The 20,025-nt window shown below is 48.7% G+C and overlaps 1 protein-coding gene across 3 annotated transcripts in view; it reads right to left on the reverse strand.

The window, feature by feature from the left end:
* The window catches only part of KIF17 (kinesin family member 17), a 41,367-nt gene extending 24,402 nt beyond the window's left edge, over positions 1–16,965 (reverse strand). For 2 of the 3 annotated variants that reach the window (XM_050931210.1, XM_050931209.1), the window contains exons 1-4: positions 16,537–16,965; positions 12,582–12,728; positions 11,457–11,558; positions 5,855–6,044 (exon numbers count right to left, since the gene is read on the reverse strand). In XM_050931210.1, coding sequence (XP_050787167.1) covers positions 5,855–6,044; positions 11,457–11,558; positions 12,582–12,728; positions 16,537–16,767 — 670 coding nt within the window. In that variant the 5' untranslated portion in view covers positions 16,768–16,965. Of the gene's footprint in view, positions 1–5,854; positions 6,045–11,456; positions 11,559–12,581; positions 12,729–15,454; positions 15,537–16,536 lie in introns of those variants that run through there. The other variant, XM_050931211.1, reaches the window with a different exon arrangement.
* Positions 16,966–20,025: the final 3,060 nt, after the last annotated feature.

The following is a 20,025-nucleotide window of genomic DNA, read 5'->3' on the forward strand; positions in this document are numbered from 1 at the left end:
ATCTTAAACCTGTTGCTTTTCCATTTAGAAGGATGGCTGGGGACCCAAAGAGACAAAAGATTCCTGCCTTGTGCCAAAGCTATATAAGGGGGGTGGAACAGAACAAAGGGGCTGCAGTCATGAGAAATCCCTTAACTACCACCTGAGCGGGAACAAGGACTGTACCGGGGGAAAGGATCGGACCCAGACTAGAAAGGAGTCTAGTCTGTGAAAGAAGCTTATTGGAACATCTCTGAGTATGAGATTTATCTGTAAGCAGTTTCTTAATGTCTTAGGCTTAGACTTGCGTGTTTTTGTTTTATTTTGTTTGGTAACTTACTTTGTTCTGTCTGTTATTACTTGGAACCACTTAAATCCTATTTTTTCTATTTAATAGAATCACTTTTGCTTATAAATTAACCCAGAGTAAGTAAGTAATTCCTGGGGGAGCAAACAGCTGAACATCTCTCTCTATCAGTGTAAAAGAGGGCAGACAATTTATGAGTTTACCCTGTATAAGCTTTATACAGAGTAAAATGGATTTAGGATCCCAATGGGAGCTTGATGTGTGGGTGCTAGAGACAGAAGCACTTCTTAAGCTGTTTTCAGTTAAGTCTGCACTATTTGTAGGACTTGGTTCAGACCTGAGTCTGTGTTTGCAGGAGGCTAGTGTGTCTGGCTCAACAAGACAGCGTACTGAAGTCCCAAGCTGGCAGGGAAAACGGGCTCAGAGGTAGTCTCAGCACATCAGGTGAGGTCTCAAGGGGGAGTCTCTGTGACCGAACCTGTCACGGTGGCAAAATCAAGCAGGATCTGTGCACAGCTGATTGATTTGAAATGCTGGTAGTGATTTTAAGTGAGTTTTAAATGTGCTGGCTAGAGAACAAAGTGGTTATCAGTTTGTTATTTTCTGTTTGCTTATTTTGGGTAAGGGAAATAGGGACAGAAAAGTAAGCAAAAATAAGTAGAGTGAAGATCAAAAGAAGCTGAAACTGCACAAGTTGCAAATTGCCCAGAAAGTCTGAACACTGGGCAAGTCTCTGTTAATTAAGAAGCCCCTGAGCTGAGTGGGTCTCTCTCACTTAATCACTTCCCTGCCATTGTGGGGCCTCAGGCACTGGTGCAGCTCAGTCCCGTGTAACCTACACCAGTGGCATAGAACAGGCTAGTCTCCTGTGGGCTGTAATAATTTGGTGTAATTTCAGATGATGAGTTTAGTGTGCTGGTGCCAAGTGGTGTTGAGGGCCTCTGATATACAGGTCAGAGTAGATGATCTGGTGATCCTTTCTGGCCTTAAACTCTAGGACTATCCTCATGACTGAGAAAAGCTGCAAGCAGTTCCCTGCAGAACCTATCAGCTTTGCTGCCAGTCTGGCCAGGGGGATTTCTCTCCAATGTGAGCCAATCCTTCCCCATCCAGGGCGTGGGCATGCTGTCCACTCCTGCTAACTAGGGACTGAAGGATAAAGGCCAGGGTGAAAACCTGGCCCCAAAGACTTCAGTGGGCCAGAATTTCACCCCAGAACTCCAGTGTGCTCGGATTCATTAGGGGTGTCTTGAACCATTTGACTCTCAGCACCTCCATAAATTACCCCACTCTCGGAAGCATACAGAGCACTCTGAGCCAGAAGGAAGTTGTTTTTAAAGGTACGCATTTGTCTCTTTTTCAAGTAACTCACTAGGTGGAAAACTGTCCTAGTCCCTCCCTAAGCCCCATTCTGCCAGTCAGCATCTGAGATGCTAGATAAGTAGCAAATGCTCATTCAGTGAACTAAGGAAAATAAAACAAAAGGAGAGTGATTCTCCAGTGAATAAAAACTAGGCTAGGAAGTCAGACTTTGCAAACTCTACCTATCGTAAATAATGTGGCCTCTATTATCACAGTATCTCAGCACCTCATGATTTTTCATGGATTCATCCTCACCCTCATGAAGCTGAGCAGGGCTAGTATCCCCACTGTACACATGGGGAACTGTGGTCCAGAGAGACTAAGTGATCTGTCCAAGGTCACATAAAGAGTCTGTGATGGCACAGACAACTGAATCCAGGTCTTCCATGTGCCAGGTTACCACCCTAAGTGCTGGATCATCCTTCATTTCAAACATCCCTTTCCCTGCTATTCCCAACACCAGCCATCACAAACCCAAGGTTAAGAGTAAAACTGGCCACAAGCCGCTAGAACAGCATGAAACTGACAATGGAATGCATCAAGGGTTCGACAGAGTCAGCACTACTGTGATGGCGTTATCAATATCTGCAAAATCTAAACTTTCATTTCAAAAAATTAGTTTCTAGCCATTAAGGCTGTGAAGAAAACCTTCCAAATGTCAACAAAGCATAAACTGATGTATCTTGTGAAAGCTGAGTTCTCAGTTAGACAGACAGAAACAATAGCTCCAAGAAGTTAACTGCCTATTCATCACAATGGGGTGTTGACGCTAAACTGTAATGATTATGACATAAAGCATTGCTAGCTGTTTCATCACTGATCATTCTGGCAGAAACATCTGGCAGCTCAGGGATTGGGGTGAAACTGGGGAAAATAGGTGGAATTTGAATATACTGCCACCCCTTCTTACTCTCCTTTCTGAGCCCTGGGGCAAATGGACACTCTGAAGAGTGGGGGTTTGTAAGTAGCAACTGGCAATTAAAAATTAAGTAGTTGTTTTGGCTCCTGCCAGTAATTGTACCCAAGGAGCTTGTTTGTTTCAATCAATACAACTACTGGGTTAGTTTCCCTGGCGTAACAAGTCCCCAGACTCTTGCTAAAATGCCTGCAAGCAGGTTGGAAAGTCAGGCTGTCACTGTCTAATTCTCTTCTAGTCCATCAACTAACTCTGGAAGCAGAAGCATGAGACAAGTCTAAAACATCTTCCTTCCCAGCAAATCAAGGGGGAAAGCACCTGTTCCTTTGACTGCTCAGACAGGACTAATGCAGTCTTTCTCAAACTGGGGTCGCCGCTTGTATAGGGCAAGCAGTGGCCAGTAAGTCCCTCGGCCTGCACTGCTTCCACCAGCTCCCATTGGCCTGGAGCAGGGAACCGCGGCCAATGGGAGTCACGATCGGCCAGACCTGTAGACGGGGCAGGTAAACAAACCGGCCCAGCCTGCCAGGGGCTTTCCCTCCACAAGCGGCAACCCCAGTTTGAGAAACACTGGACTAATGGCAAGGAACCTGTGTATTTCATAAATCTGCAGCCACAGAATTTGCCACAGAATCTACTACTTGCTGCATGTTTGCACTCTGGAATCTAAACGTGCATTAAAAAGTCTTTGTAGACCTCGTTGTTGTGAAGGGATTCTTAAAAATAGGAACTGTAAGTAAGTGATGCTGTCTTTCTTCCCAAGACTGCAGACAGCTTGATCTTCCCCATTCATCTTAATGGGGGGTCCAATCTGAAACCTAAAGATGACAGTTTAAATATCAGCTTTGTTAACTGTTTGACTGATGGTCATTTTAGTTGAAAGATCCAGCTAACGTGCTTATTCCACAATCCCAAATTTGCTCCTACACCTCCCCAATTGCCCCAAACTCAGACTGTCCAATATGCAGCTGCCAAAATATCGTATTTCACCCTCCTCTCTCCTCCATTTTCTACTATGCAGTTCTGGATTGCCAATAACAAATCTTGAGGCATAAAAACTGAAAACATGAGCAAAGTGTAAAATGAATGTAATTTAATTTCAAAATAAATAGCCACTATACTGTTTGGATTACGACTGTCATGTTAAGCCAGTAAAAATGTCCTATCTCAAATGTAAATGAAACGGATGCAGAATTTCCAGTCTGCTGCACTACAGCACTGCAAAATCCAGAGACACTGAAACAGAATTTAGATCCAGCTTGCCATGGAATGCATGGGGCTTCCCTAATAAGTTAATTAAATGACAAGCCATTCTCACCCTGTTAGTTTGGGCTACAAAAACAGAGGTACCACTTTTTGAAAGCCTCTAAACAAGACAAATAATTCCAACTTAGACTGCAACCCAAGCCCTACCTGGAACACGAGAGAAGTGTAAGCATTTACTTTTGATTCTTAGGCTAACGTCAGGATTTGAGGGTCCCACATTATAGAAGTTGGTGAAGCAGGATCTGGTTCAACAAACCAAGGCACGGTTAACACCCACGTGATCAGCTAATTGGGTTATTCTGAGGGTCACTCCTCATTCCCCCATTTTTAGTAAATGTTTGGTGAGTAAATTCTCTATACATGGAAATGAGGGCCTATCAGCAGCGTCTGCAATTATAGTTGGAAGACATTGTGCAAGTTTCCCATGAATGGAGAACAGATGAAGGAAATAAAACCAGACTATTAGCACTCAGCAGAGGCCAAGGACTGAACGGAGCACAGAAGACTGATGGTCTCTCTCTCTCTCTCTCTCACTCTTAGAGGTGGCCCTTTCAGGTCCAGGTTGAGACACACTGGCATGGTGATATCTGGGGGCAACTTGCCCTGTTGCTATTCATACTTTATTGAATAAAGAAAGTCCAGTGGCTAGAAGCCAAAGTCAGGAAAATCCAAACCGGAAATAAAATGCACATTTTTTGGACAGTGAAAGTAATTCACCACTGGATCAGACTACCTAGGGATTCTCTTTCCCTGGGATCTTTTAACTGAGATTAGGTATCTGTCTAAAAGATATGCTGTAGTTCAATCAAAAGTTCGTAGGTTCAGTGCAGGAAGAACTGGGTGAAGTTCTCTGGCCTGTGTTAAGCAGGGAGACAGACTAGTTAGAGGTGTGCATGCGTACTGCAGTGGAGCACTCATAAGGACAAAACATCTCAAAGAACTCAAGTTACAGAAAGGTAAGTAACCTCTCCTTCTCCATGTCCAGTGAAGGCAGGACAAGAAGTAATTAGATTAATCTGCAGCAAGAGAGATTAGATAAGATATTAGGAAAAACTTTCTAACTATAAGGATAGTTAAGTACTGGAACAGGTTTCCAAGGCCGATTGTGGAATCCCCGTCATGGGAGCTTTTTAAGAACAGGTTGGACAAACACCTGTCAGGGACAGTCTAGGTTTTTTTGGTCTTGCCTCAGGACAGGGAGCTGGACTTGATGACCTCTCCGGGTCCTGTCCAACCCTACATTTCTATGATTCTGATTCTATGATAGTAACGGTCCCTTCCAGCTTTACAATCTATGAATTCCAAGTGCAAGTGTGGCCTGCCAGCACTGGGGCTGTCAGTCCAGCACCTTCAACAGCATCAAATAAGGATTTTAGAAGAAAAAGAAAAACAGAGGGAAATATACTCCCAAACAACGTGTAGGACACTTGTCCCCCCCCCCCCCCCCCCCGCTCCATGGGTGAGCAAGGGAAAAGACATTTAAAAGATACTCAGTCACTTTGCACTGTAGTGAGTGCTGGTGCCAAGGCACAGCTCTCATTCTAGACCTAAAATCATTCAAGACTAGAACTGGGAAAATTTTCAGCAAATAGTACATTCACTGAAAAATGCATTTTTCAAGGGCTCTGAAACCGTTCGCAAATGTCGATCAAATTTAACAAATAGTTTTGGCCAAAAAAAAAAAAAAACAGACAAAATTTTTGAAAAGGTCAAAATACCTTAGAAAAAAACAAAACATTTTGAAAATGTCCATTTGAACAGACATTCAAAACATTTAATTTGGACCCACATGGAATGTTTTCAGTTCTTGTTTTGGTGAGAAAAACTCAAAACATTCAGTTTCATTTAGAAACAAACCGATTTTTTCCCCACAGATATTGTGGTTCAGCAATAGAACAGAAAAATCAATGATTTGCTCAGCTGTATTCAAGCGCCAGTTTTTATTCTGGGATTATCCACCAGATTGTACAGGCAAGTTCTATGCTCAGTTTCCCAAGGGCCTGACTCAGGAATCTGGCACCTACCTACAGCATAGATCTCTATGTTGATGGTGAAGATGGAGTGGGAGCGGGAAGAATCCTTGTTCATCAGGGTGTAGCCCACTGCTCGGTTTCTCCAACCCGTCTCCATGATGCGCTCGCACTGGGCCACACTGTGCACGGTGTTCAAGGAGAGTCCTTTCACATACACCCCCTTCTCTGGGTGCTCCTTCAGCTGCAAGCAGGAAGAGCACAACACAATGATCAGAACGGTCCCTTCTGGCCTTAAAATCTATGAATCCATGAACACAGGTTACAGCAGGACCACTAGACTCTGAAACACCACAGACCACTCTGGAAACTTTCCAGGAGCCCAAGGACTGCACACGCTTTGCATATGAAAGGAGGAAAAGGCAGTTATGTGCATAATGGGACACTACAGCAAAAATCTCATTGCCAGCTACAGAACAGCACTCTGAAGCAACTCCTGAGGGGTGCTGTGTACCTGCAGAGCACCCACATCTCCCACTAACTTGGAGGTTGCACTGTGCTCAGTAGGTGCTCAATAATTAGACTTTGCCCCACCCCACTACACAGCTGTAATGTGGCAGGCAGCTGTATTTGGCTGTAACCAGGAAACAAACCATATGCAACAGGAACTAAAGTCAAGAGTTTGCTGCTTAACTCAGGCATCTCCAGGGTCACATGGTGCCCTGCTCCCCTACTCTGAGCTGCCCCATAGCTGTGTCTTCAACTTCAAACATTAAGAAGATATGTCAAGGTTTTCATCTGCCATAGCAAATGGCTCGTGTCTATGGTTATAGGGAGTTGACTACATCAAGTGTTTGAGGGCTTGTCTTCACTACCGTGCTGCAGCGGTGCTGATGGAACACATCTGATAAAGATGCATTACGTTGACAGGAGAGTACTTTCCCATCAACGAAATTACTCCACCACAATGAGAGGCAGAAGCTATGTTGTTGGGAGAGTGTCTCATGGTGACATAGCAAAGCGTACACACAGCTTTAAGTCAATGTAACTTATGTTGCTCGGGGGGGCGGGGTTTCACACCCCTAAACAACATAGCTTACATTGATTTAAGTGGTATGTTGTCATAAACATACAGCTAAGGGTAGCATAAAATCCCTCCATTACCTGTAAAGGGTTAAGAAGCTCAAATAACCTGGTTGGCACCTGACCAAAAGGACCAATAAGGAAAGAAGATACTTTCAAATCTAGGGGGGAGGTTTTCTTTGGGTTCTCTTTGTGTTTCTCTCTCAGACAGAGAAGGACCAGGGAAGGAAAAAAAAATCTTCTAAAACTTTACCTGAAATAAGCATCTAAGATTACAAAAATTGTAAGTAATAGAAAGGAAATGCATTACATTATCTTTTGTTTTGGCTTGTGACTTTTCCCTATTCTAAGAGGAAGGTTTATTCCTGCTTTTTGCAACTTTGAAGTTGAGCCTAGAAGGGAATCCTCTGTGTTTTAAATCTTATTACCTTGTAAAATTACCTTCCATCCTGATTTTACAGAGGTGTTTCTTTTACTTTTTTCTTTATTATAAAGTTCTTCTTTTAAGAACTTGATTGGTTTTTAGTGTCCTAAAAACCCAAGGGTCTGGTCTGTGCTCACCAGGTTAACCTATTGGTTGGTATATTATTCTCAAGCCTCCCCAGGAAAGGGGGTGAAGGGGCTTGGGGGGTATTTTGGGGAAATAGGAACTCCAAGTGATCCTTTTCCTGAATCTTTGTCTAACTCACTTGGTGGTGGCAGCAATATCATCCAAGGACAAGGAAGGGATTTGTGCCCTGGGGAATTTTTTTAAACCTAAGCTGCTAGAAATAAGCGTAAGGGGTCTTCCATGTGGGTCCCCACATCTGTACCCCAAAGTTCAGAGTAGGGAGGGAAACCTGACCTATGTAGACAAGCCCTGAGACACAGTAGTGAGGGATACTGATATTAGGTGTTTTACTGATCCCCTCTACACCACATGGGCATCTACATGGCATTGATTAAACTCTCAAAATCCTGCCCGTCATGCTCAGGACAAGTATAAAATCTGGGTGTCAGTTTTTCTTTGGTGACTCCAAAGTCCTGTTCTGGAGAGAGATATCCCCAATAAATTGAATCTCTAATAGAATCCTCCCAGCAACTAAAATTCCCACAGAGGAGACTTTTCATAAAAGATGTTACTAAAGTACATGTGTTTTCTTTTATAGCCTTGCGTGATCCATCAAATCCATCACAGGAAAAAGTGATCAGAATAGCCCACTAGGATCACAAACACCACTTGGGCTCCATTCTCATTGGGGCTTTCAAATGTATTTGAAATCATTTGCAAACAGTTATGGCCATCATCATTTGAGCTGACAACTAGGACCCTATCTACACCACAAAATAACTGAGTCGGGGGACCAAGCTACAACCTGGTTATCCTGATGTGATTTCAGATATATGACAGATGTTAGTCGCCTTGCTTAATGCACTGCTGGAAAGCACTCTGACACTACTGTGATAAATGCACCATAAGAACCTATCTAGAATAGAACAGAATCAGGTTATGAGAGAGTTAAAAATGTAGTGTAGGTAGGACCTTAGTCATGTTCCCTAACCAAGCTAAAGCCTTAGGCTGCCTGGATAACCAAGTTACATGATCAGGGTTAGGTCAATCTATACCAGGGGTAGGCAACCTATGGCACGCGTGCCGAAGACAGCACGCAAGCTGATTTTCATCTGGGTCCTGGCCACCGGTCTGGGGGGCTTTGCATTTTAATTTAATTTTAAGTGAAGTTTCTTAAACATTTTAAAAACCTTATTCACTTTACATACAACAATAGTTTATTTATATATATTATAGACTTACAGAAAGAGACCTTCCAAAAACGTTACAATGTATTACTGGCACGCGAAACCTTAAATTAGAGAGAATAAATGAAGACTCGGCACACCACTTCCAAAAGGTTGCTGACCCCTGATCTACACTATAGCTTTTAACTGTGATATATGATAATCAGGTGACTGGGATGGTTAAAGTTAGGAGTGCTGTGGAAGCTTAGTCCCTGGCGAAATCCTCACCAATGTCCATCTCTAAGCGGCTGAAGGAATGGCACTGCCCTGCATGGGAGGAAGTTGTACTTAGCCTATTAGGGGAGAATAAGGACATTCCACTCACTTGACACTGCACTTCAACTGAGTGTGATGTCTTCCAAGCAGAGCTCAGTGAGGCCTGTTCACTGCAGGGCTTTATTTCGTGGCAAGTGACTGTGAGTCCCTGGGGTGCAGGGGTGGCCAGGAGTCACCGACATTAAAAGGAAACAAATACAATTAATAATACTAATGGGATCTCAGAGGAGAAATATGTAGGGCTGCAGGGGGCAGAAGATCTGCCTAGGCTTTGGGTCTCCACAGAACACTGTGCATCTGACATGCATCTGACGAAGTGGGTATTCACCCACGAAAGCTCATGCTCCAAAACGTCTGTTAGTCTATAAGGTGCCACAGGATTCTTTGCTGCTTTTACAGATCCAGACTAACACGGCTACCCCTCTGATACTTCACAGAACACTGACTCATTTAATTATTCTGTAGAAGCAGCTACAGCCAGAAGCTGTCACCAACGTGTGTTCCTGTGGAAACAGTTCTGCCCAAGCACTGCCCTGCCTGTGCCAACAGCAGTCATCATGGAAACCAATGTCATTATTGATGTGGAACAAAAAGCAGGAATGTGCAGGAAGCTCTTTCTAAAATGGTGAACCCTATTTCTCCCTAAACACACACACTCTCTCTGCAGAGAGAGGAAATGGGGACCCACCAGGGATTTCACCCCTATAGGGCCAGGCACATGCTAAAGTTCTGTCACAGTTTCAACACTTCTGTGCAGCAGATGGTGCTAGTACCTTGGTTTTCCTTATACTGACAATCTTGCTGGCATGTAAATTAGAAGAGAAGACATGCAGTTCCCCCCAAGAATGCATGGGAAGGGCAGAGATTTGCAAAGCTACTGTAAAACAACAATCAATAGAATTATTAACTGTATTCATTTTATTGTACTACATCTTTGAAACTTCCTGCCTTTCCCATGCATTCCAATTGGGAGTTGTACCTCTGCAGTATCCTGTCTATAAAGGATCAGCAATTTTTAAAGATAATAAGATCATCCACGGTCACATTAGATAAGATTAAAAATGGATAAGGGACAGAAACCCTCCTGCTTCAGTGCATAAACCAGATACTAACTTATGGGCATCAGGAAGAAACTTCCCCTATGTGCAGGCTATTCTATAATGGTCCACTGGGGACCTCTTGCACTTTCCTCTGAAGCTCTGGAACTGGACACTGTAACATAGGACTTGCCACATTGGACAAGATCAATGGTCCATCCAGTTAGGTGTCCTATATTCCTAACTAGACATAACCTAATGTTCTTCCAGACTCCTACAAATCCCTTCTCTGGCTCCCTTCTCCTTCTAAGTTGAGCAATTCAGCCTCACTTTAAGGGTCTGCACAGTCCCTCTCATTCTTACATCTCTGTTTTCATTACATCTTTCCACTTCCCTATGATCCTGTGTATCCTCTCTCCTGACCCCTTCTTTCCATGTGTCCACTTTCAGCACCCTAACTCCTTTCATGCCTCCCTGTAAAGTTGAGGCAGATTCCCACCTCCTAGCCCAAAGCTGGGACCCTGGGTCCAGTCCTGCAGCCCTTATGCATACTGGCTAATTGATAGACCACAACAAGTTCTTCTAAATGGGGACTCATCACGCATTTGGAGCCTTTCTAGTGGGGCTCCACACAGGGATCTGTTCTTGGTCCAATGCTACAAAATATCTTTATCAATGAACTGGAAGAAAATGTCACTGCTGGTAAAGTTTGCACACCAAAATTGGTGGAGTGACAAATGATGATAAGGTCAGTTCTACAGAGCTATATTTTAACCCCAGGACCAGGAGCTGCCACTCCGCCATGGCTCTGGTGAAGTCTAGTGGCTACTAGCCAGGGCTCTACCTAAAGCGTCCCCTTTAAAAAAGGAAAATGCAGGCATGCACACACCCCTTCCAGGGTCTGGGCTCAGATCCCACGAGAGAGAGAGAGAGCGCGTGAGTGACTGTGTGTGGTTTTGTAATTATTTTTGTATTGCATTTTAAATTGATGCCTGAGGTGGCAGGAACCAGTCACAGGCATTCTTTTGTATGTGCTCAGTTAAATTCAAATACCTACGTAAAATAACAGAAGTAAGTTTGGTCTTGTGAGTTGCATATTCTAATAGGCACCATCAAGAATGAAGAACTTTGAAATCAATTGCGGAGAGAAGCTGAGTTTAACCTTTTGTCAGGGTAAAAACACATTGATGATAACTTTCAACGTTGATTTGAAGCACACTCTACTTTCATGTACAAGAGTATATTCAAACTGGGTCTCAGACAATAAAGGAAAGTATTAGATTTGGGGGAATGGGACCAGACTGTAGATAAAACTCACCAAACATAATAAGAACAGTTTTTGTCACATCCCAAACGCTTCATGTTTCAGTTTCTGCAAAAAGTTTCTGCTGGGTTCTCTCATTTCTATTAGGCATGCCTGATAGCAGTCAGAGCAAATTAAAGCATATCCTCATTTAGCCATAATTACTTTATGATTTCCTCACCTCCAACTTTTGCTTGGTGTCAGCTCCTAGCAAATCTCTTATGTCTTCATTGTAGATCTCCAGGTAAGAGACTCTCACCAAGAATTTGGTGTTTTCAGCACACTGTACAAAAACAAGCAATGGGATTTTAGGGGAAGTTATTCAAAAGTGCTTAAGGGACCTAAACTCCAATTGACTGTCAATGACAGTTGGGTGCCTAACCCCCCTTGGCTTTTTTGAAAATACTAAGTCTGCAGATTTAGTTTACATAATATGGGATCTTTCAGATTGTAAACTCCTGCCATACAATACATAGACACTGAGAAGTGTAGACCTAGTGTGAGGGGCTTGTTTACACTGGTAAATACACAGCATTGAGAATATTCAGCTTGGAGTAAAAGTATCTTATCTTTTTCTAGCACTCTTCAGCAGAGGGCTTCACAGCACTTTATAAACATTAATGACTTAAGCCTCACAACTTCCTAAGATTTAGGCATTATCCTGGTTTTACTGATATGGAAACTGAGGCTGAGAGAGAAACACTAATTTGCCAAAAGTCACACAGTAAATGTGGCAGAGCTGTAAACAGCACCTGAGTCCCAAATCTCAAGGACTCTGTTGGACTCTACATATGCCCATTACTGAATCATACACGCTCAGCCAACCAGAACTGCATTCAGTACTCATGTACTCATCATGTGAAGTTCTTGGCAAGTTGACATGAGGTCTCCTGCTACCCTACTGATAATTTGGGGGTGGGAAGGATGTGGCTAAAGCACTGAGGAGGAACACAAGAGATTAGAGTTCTATCCCGGCTCAGTGACAGCCTTCCTGTGTGATCTTGGGGAAGTCACTTTTCCGATCTGTGCTTCAGTTTCCCCATCTGTAAAATGGGGGATAATACTTCCTTACCTTGCCATAGGGTTGTGTGGATAAATTCATTAATGTTTGTAGGGCTCAGATACTATGGCGGTGAATACTGTAGAAAAACCTATTAATAAATAGCTTATAACATATAGACCCAGACCCTCAAAGATATTTAGGCACGTAACTCCTATTGAAATCAATGAGAATTAGGTACCTAAATACCTTTGAGGATCTGGGCTACAGTCCCTGCTACAGCAGCCATTTCATGTCTCTACATACCTGTACACTCTCAAAAATGTGTTCAAATGCTCTGGGAATTATGCCTTTCTGTGTAGGAGGGTCCACAATGCCCTGCATGGTAAATGACTTCCCACTGCCAGTCTGGCCATAGGCAAAAATGGTGCCATTGTAGCCCTCAGTAACACCCTGGAAAATTCAAGAAAAACATAAAGATAATAGCCATTATCTTCGTCCTTCACATGTTTTGAATCAAGCTACTAAGATTCTATTCTATCACCTAACGGTGCTTTTATAGGGAAGGCGAGAAACTGCTGGGTGAGCAAAGAAATTGCAATGTCATCTGTAGGTGGATGGAACGCAAGCACCTGAGCTGGAATTTTGAATTTCTTCTGGAAAGTCCCATGGGATCTTTATCTCTACAAACCAAGGACTTGGTTTTACATCTCATCCAAAACCCAGAAAAATAAACCTGAAGTGGAAGAAAAGTAGGGGCAAAAGACAAGCTTCCTAGCTCAGGCCATAGACTAAAAGAGAATAAAATAAAATACAATTCACTGCTGTATAAATGCCCTGGTTTCTCTCAAACCCCAGGGGCTGACAGAACAGAGGTGGTCAAAACAGGAAGGGCCCATTGATTATAGTACAGAAAATTAGGATACTTTTGCTGCAGATCAGAAGATACTCTGAGGACCAGAGAAACAAATGGAACTCCAGCTGATTGTGGCTAAAAGAGAAGTCTTAATCCTAGAATAATGATAAGAATGTTATGTCTCATCTACTCACTCAAATTCATCCTTTGCAAAGCTGGCTAAAGGAGGGAGTGACCCAGGGCCGGCTTGAGGCGGCAGATTCCAAGGGGCGGCTCCCCTCCAATCCATTGTTTTTTTTTGCTTTGCCGCTTCGGCTACCCCCACAAGATTTTCTCTTTTTTCTTTTTGTAGGGGGTGGCAGTGCGGAGGAGGGGAGTGCCCTGCTGGGAGTGGCGCCAGGTCTGTAGCAAGCCCAGCAGGGCAGCCCGCATCCTTCCCTGAGCGGCGCGGAGCCCTCCTGGCAGGCGACATGGTGATCGCCTCACTGAAGAAAGCCCTGGCTGCCCCCTTCTCTCTCTCTCTCTCTCCTCCCTGCTAGCCGGGGTGCGTACTCCACTGCCCAGGGCATGTCTGCAGGGCTGGGAGTCCCCCTGCACCTATGATCTGGCCACCCCGCAGGTTTGGTTTTTTTTTCTTTTCTCTTTTGCCGCTCTGGCCGCCCCGTAGGTTTTTTTTTCCCTTCCCTTCATGCTCCGGCAGGCCTGCCGGATTTTTTGTTTTTTTTGTTTTGCCTGGGGCGGCAAAAAAACCAGAGCTGGCCCTGGAGCGATCTTTCCTTCCTGCCTTCATTCCCATCTCAACAAGACATGAAATAGATATAACTTTACAAATCAACACTGGGTGACGGATTTACTGATTTTTAAAAAAACTGAATGCAAGATTCCCCAGATGCAATGGCAATAATAACTAAACAGAGATTTTGAAAAAAATGAACCACATGCCAATTCACCAGAGACTGAAACATGGTTATGGAGAGAGGCTGCGAAGAGCTGTAAATGAGGAAAAGGGCAAAGCCCTGGTGAATTGCTCAGCCCCCTGCTGTGAAGCCCTCCCAGCCCCCTGCTCATTGAGGTCATCCCCTCCTTTGCCAGCTTCAGAGATGCCTTTGAGTGAGCAGAGGAGAAATACTATGCTAATGTTCTTCAGTTTACTGTAGTGCAGGGATCGGCAACCTTTGGCCTGAAGCTGGCCAGGGGGCATGCTGGTTTGTTTACCTGCTGCATCCGCAGGTTAGGCCGATCGCAACTCCCACTGGCCGCTGTTCGCTGTCCCAGGGCCGCAGTGGGGGTCCAGGTACTGGGGCTTTCCCTGCCACCCCCCAATGCTTCTGTGGGGGACCAGGGTTGGGGCACTGGAGCCTCTCCCACCCTGCCCACCCAGCACTTCTGCTGGAGGGCAGGTTGGGTGAGGTGGCTTGCCCTGGTGCCCAGCAGCTTCTGCTGGGGGTGGGTGGTGGTGTGTGTGTGGAGGGGGGGGACTTCCCCCACCCTGTTCTGCTGCCGTGGAGAAGAGTCAGGGTGCGGGGGCTTCCCCAGCCCTGCCCGCCTGGCAGCTAGGCCTCTGGGCTTCCACCGGTGGCAGCAGATTTTTTCCAGGGGTCCCTCAGTTGGCTGGGACTCCTGGGCACAGCCCCATTGGCCCAATGGCTAATCCCTCCACTGGCTGCCAGTATTAAAACATCCTTGGAATTTTTAAATATTATAGATAACAATTTCCTAACTCAAAAAGTGTTGCAATCAACACAGGATGACTCTGAATTAAACCTCATCTTGACAGATAAAGAGGGACTGATCACAGAACTATTAGGTACAAGTGACCATGAATTGGTCACATTTATAATGTGCAAACAGAATAAAGTCCAAACCAGTAATATGTATACTTTGTGCTTTAAAAGGGCCACATTCACAAAGCTGCAAACAATTATCTGCCAAATCAGCTGGGAGGAAAAATTTAATTAGAAAAATATGATTGATCATATTTTGGAATTGTTTAAGAACACTTTATTAGATGCCCCAAAAGCCACAATCAAGGAAGAAGACCGTACTGATTAAACAACTGACCTGGTTTAGAGGGGAAGTGAAAGCAGCTATAAAAAATGAAAAACATAATACATAATAAATTAAAGAAGGGGGAAGTTGATAGCAATATATATAAACCAGAAGTTAAGAAAAGGGACACACAGAGAAATCTATGGCAAGTATATTTAAGCAAAGTTAGAATAAGTTTTTTGAGTATATTGGAAGCATAAAAGAATCTTGACCATGGTACTCGTTCATTGCTAAATTCAAATGGTAGAATTATCAATAATAATGTAGAAATTACCAATAAATATTTCTGTTCAGTACTTGGGAAAAAACAGATGGTGTAGTCTCATTATATGATGATTATTACACTCTTTCCATTCCACTACTAGATATCTCAGGAGGATGTTGAACAGCAGCTACTAAAGTTAGACATTTTAAGATTAGCGGGTCCAGATAGCCCTTTTGGCTGCAAGTTGTCAGAAGAGTGCAAAGGACCTCTAATGTTGACTTTATTTTTAGAAGTTTATGTTTACACAGTTCTGTATTTGCTTTCTTTTTTTTTTTTTTGGGTCTCTGCTGCTGCCTGATCGCATACTTCTCGTTCCAAATGAGGTGTGGGGTTCACCGGTCAGTTCGTAACTCTGAGGTTCTACTGTAGATGCAAGGAGCTCAATCTATTTAGTGTAACAAAGAGAAGGTTAAGGGGTGATCGGTTACAGTTTGTAATGACCTACATAGGGAACAAATATTTATAATTGGCTGTTCAGTCTAGCGGAGAAAGATATAATACAACCCAACGACTGGAAGTTGAAGTTAGACAAATTCAGATTGGAAATAAGATGTACTTTTTTCACAATGAGAGTAAATAACCATCAAACAATTTACAAGGGTCGCTAACAATTTTCAAATCAAGATTGATTTTTTTTCTAAAAAATCCGCTATAGGAATTATTTTGGGGAAGTTTCATGGCTTTTGGTATATAGAAGGTCAGACTAGATGATCCCAGTGGTCCTTTCTGGCTTTCAAATCTATGAATCAAGGAGACAGTGCAGTATGAGGTCACATTCAGTGGGTTTTCTTCAGAACCATAAAGATTAAAACTTTGTAGGATTTTTTAATGAAAGTTTAAACTCTGCCAGGGCTGGCTCTAGGTACCAGCAAACCAAGCACATGCTTGGGTCAGCACAATTTCAGGGATGGCATTCCGGACCCTTTTTTTTTTTGCTTTGGCAGTTGCTTGGGGTGGCAAAAAACATAGGGCCGGCCCTTAACTCTGCAGTAATTGATGGAAAGGCCTTGCCGGCCATTGCCAATCTCCCAAGACACCCATTCTCCATGGAGAATCTCTGTGGCTCATAGATCACTTTTGGCCTCACTCACCTCCACCAGCGGGTAGGCAATTTCATTGTAGATCTGTTCAGTGTTGTGGCTCTCATAGTACGCCCCGTCGAAGGTGAACTGCTTCGGGGGCTCATCAGTGGCCCCCGGGTTCTGGATAAAGCACTGGCCCCGGGGGCTGTCCATGCTGACCACGGCCTGGCAGCTGAGCGCCTTCTCTCGCTCATTCATGGGCCGGCAGCGCACTATGACCTTCACCGCCTCCGAGGCCATGTCCGAAATCACTGGACAACCTGGCCGCTTGCAGAGGCACTTCCAACGGCGCAGGACGGCTGGAGCGAGCCCGGCTCAGGGGGCACGACCCCAGCTCCCTGCAGTGGGGAGGCAGTGTCAGACGGGCAGGGGCGGCTGGAGCGAGCCTGGCTCAGGGGGCACGACCCCAGCTCGCCGCAGTGGGGAGGCAGTGTCAGACGGGCAGGGGCGGCTGGAGAGAGCCCGGCTCAGGGGGCACGACCCCAGCTTGCTCCAGAGGGGAGGCAGTGTGGGAAGGGCAGGGGCAGCTGGAGAGAGCCCGGCTCAGGGGGCACGATCCCAGCTCGCCGCAGTGGGGAGGCAGTGTGGGAAGGGCAGGGGCAGCTGGAGAGAGCCTGGCTCAGGGGGCACGACCCCAGCTCCCCGCAGTGGGGAGGCAGTGTCAGACGGGCAGGGGCAGCTGGAGAGAGCCCGGCTCAGGGGGCACGACCCCAGCTCGCCGCAGTGGGGAGGCAGTGTCAGACAGGCAGGGGCAGCTGGAGAGAGCCCGGCTCAGGGGGCACGACCCCAGCTCGCCGCAGTGGGGAGGCAGTGTCAGACAGGCCGGGGCAGCTGGAGAGAGCCCGGCTCAGGGGGCACGGTCCCAGCTCGCCGCAGTGGGGAGGCAGTGTGGGAAGGGCAGGGGCAGCTGGAGAGAGCCTGGCTCAGGGGGCACGGTCCCAGCTTGCCCCAGAGGGGAGGCAGTGTGGGAAGGGCAGGGGCGGCTGGAGAGAGCCTGGCTCAGGGGGCACGACCCCAGCTCGCCGCAGTGGGGAGGCAGTGTCAGACAGGCAGGGGCAGCTGGAGAGAGCCCGGCTCAGGGGGCACGGTCCCAGCTCGCCGCAGTGGGGAGGCAGTGTGGGAAGGGCAGGGGCGGCTGGAGGGAGCCCGGCTCAGGGGGCACGACCCCAGCTTGCCCCAGTGGGGAGGCAGTGTGGGAAGGGCAGGGGCGGCTGGAGAGAGCCTGGCTCAGGGGGCACGGCCCCAGCTCCCCGCAGTGGGGAGGCAGTGTGGGAAGGGCAGGGGCGGCTGGAGAGAGCCCGGCTCAGGGGGCACGGTCCCAGCTCCCCGCAGTGGGGAGGCAGTGTGGGAAGGGCAGGGGCGGCTGGAGAGAGCCCGGCTCAGGGGGCACGGTCCCAGCTCCCCGCAGTGGGGAGGCAGTGTGGGAAGGGCAGGGGCGGCTGGAGGGAGCCTGGCTCAGGGGGCACGGCCCCAGCTCCCCGCAGTGGGGAGGCAGTGTGGGAAGGGCAGGGGCGGCTGGAGAGAGCCCGGCTCAGGGGGCACGGTCCCAGCTCCCCGCAGTGGGGAGGCAGTGTGGGAAGGGCAGGGGCAGCTGGAGAGAGCCTGGCTCAGGGGGCACGGCCCCAGCTCGCCCCAGTGGGGAGGCAGTGTGGGAAGGGCAGGGGCGGCTGGAGAGAGCCCGGCTCAGGGGGCACGGTCCCAGCTCCCCGCAGTGGGGAGGCAGTGTGGGAAGGGCAGGGGCGGCTGGAGAGAGCCCGGCTCAGGGGGCACGGTCCCAGCTCCCCGCAGTGGGGAGGCAGTGTGGGAAGGGCAGGGGCGGCTGGAGAGAGCCCGGCTCAGGGGGCACGGTCCCAGCTCCCTGCAGCGGGGAGGCAGTGTGGGAAGGGCAGGGGCGGCTGGAGAGAGCCTGGCTCAGGGGGCACGACCCCAGCTCGCCCCAGTGGGGAGGCAGTGTGGGAAGGACAGGGGCAGCTGGAGGGAGCCTGGCTCAGGGGCACGGTCCCAGCTCGCCGCAGTGGGGAGGCAGTGTCAGACGGGCAGGGGCGGCTGGAGAGAGCCCGGCTCAGGGGGCACGACCCCAGCTTGCTCCAGAGGGGAGGCAGTGTGGGAAGGGCAGGGGCAGCTGGAGAGAGCCCGGCTCAGGGGGCACGATCCCAGCTCGCCGCAGTGGGGAGGCAGTGTGGGAAGGGCAGGGGCAGCTGGAGAGAGCCTGGCTCAGGGGGCACGACCCCAGCTCCCCGCAGTGGGGAGGCAGTGTCAGACGGGCAGGGGCAGCTGGAGAGAGCCCGGCTCAGGGGGCACGACCCCAGCTCGCCGCAGTGGGGAGGCAGTGTCAGACAGGCAGGGGCAGCTGGAGAGAGCCCGGCTCAGGGGGCACGACCCCAGCTCGCCGCAGTGGGGAGGCAGTGTCAGACAGGCCGGGGCAGCTGGAGAGAGCCTGGCTCAGGGGGCACGGTCCCAGCTCGCCGCAGTGGGGAGGCAGTGTGGGAAGGGCAGGGGCAGCTGGAGAGAGCCTGGCTCAGGGGGCACAGTCCCAGCTTGCCCCAGAGGGGAGGCAGTGTGGGAAGGGCAGGGGCGGCTGGAGAGAGCCTGGCTCAGGGGGCACGACCCCAGCTCGCCGCAGTGGGTAGGCAGTGTCAGACAGGCAGGGGCAGCTGGAGAGAGCCCGGCTCAGGGGGCACGGCCCCAGCTCGCCCCAGTGAGGAGGCAGTGTGGGAAGGGCAGGGGCGGCTGGAGAGAGCCCGGCTCAGGGGGCACGGTCCCAGCTCCCCGCAGTGGGGAGGCAGTGTGGGAAGGGCAGGGGCAGCTGGAGAGAGCCTGGCTCAGGGGGCACGGCCCCAGCTCCCCGCAGTGGGGAGGCAGTGTGGGAAGGGCAGGGGCAGCTGGAGAGAGCCCGGCTCAGGGGGCACGGTCCCAGCTCCCCGCAGCGGGGAGGCAGTGTGGGAAGGGCAGGGGCAGCTGGAGAGAGCCCGGCTCAGGGGGCACGGTCCCAGCTTCCCGCAGCGGGGAGGCAGTGTGGGAAGGGCAGGGGCGGCTGGAGCGAGCCCGGCTCAGGGGGCACGGTCCCAGCTTGCCCCAGTGGGGAGGCAGTGTCAGACGGGCAGGGGCAGCTGGAGAGAGCCCGGCTCAGGGGGCACGGCCCCAGCTCCCCGCAGTGGGGAGGCAGTGTCAGACAGGCAGGGGCGGCTGGAGAGAGCCCGGCTCAGGGGGCACGGCCCCAGCTTGCCCCAGTGGGGAGGCAGTGTCAGACGGGCAGGGGCGGCTGGAGGGAGCCCGGCTCAGGGGGCACGGCCCCAGCTCGCCCCAGTGAGGAGGCAGTGTGGGAAGGGCAGGGGCGGCTGGAGAGAGCCCGGCTCAGGGGGCACGGTCCCAGCTCCCCGCAGTGGGGAGGCAGTGTGGGAAGGGCAGGGGCAGCTGGAGAGAGCCTGGCTCAGGGGGCACGGCCCCAGCTCCCCGCAGTGGGGAGGCAGTGTGGGAAGGGCAGGGGCAGCTGGAGAG

The sequence above is a fragment of the Gopherus flavomarginatus genome, chromosome 21, assembly GCF_025201925.1.
Source record: "Gopherus flavomarginatus isolate rGopFla2 chromosome 21, rGopFla2.mat.asm, whole genome shotgun sequence".
NCBI classification, from domain to species: Eukaryota; Metazoa; Chordata; order Testudines; family Testudinidae; genus Gopherus; species Gopherus flavomarginatus.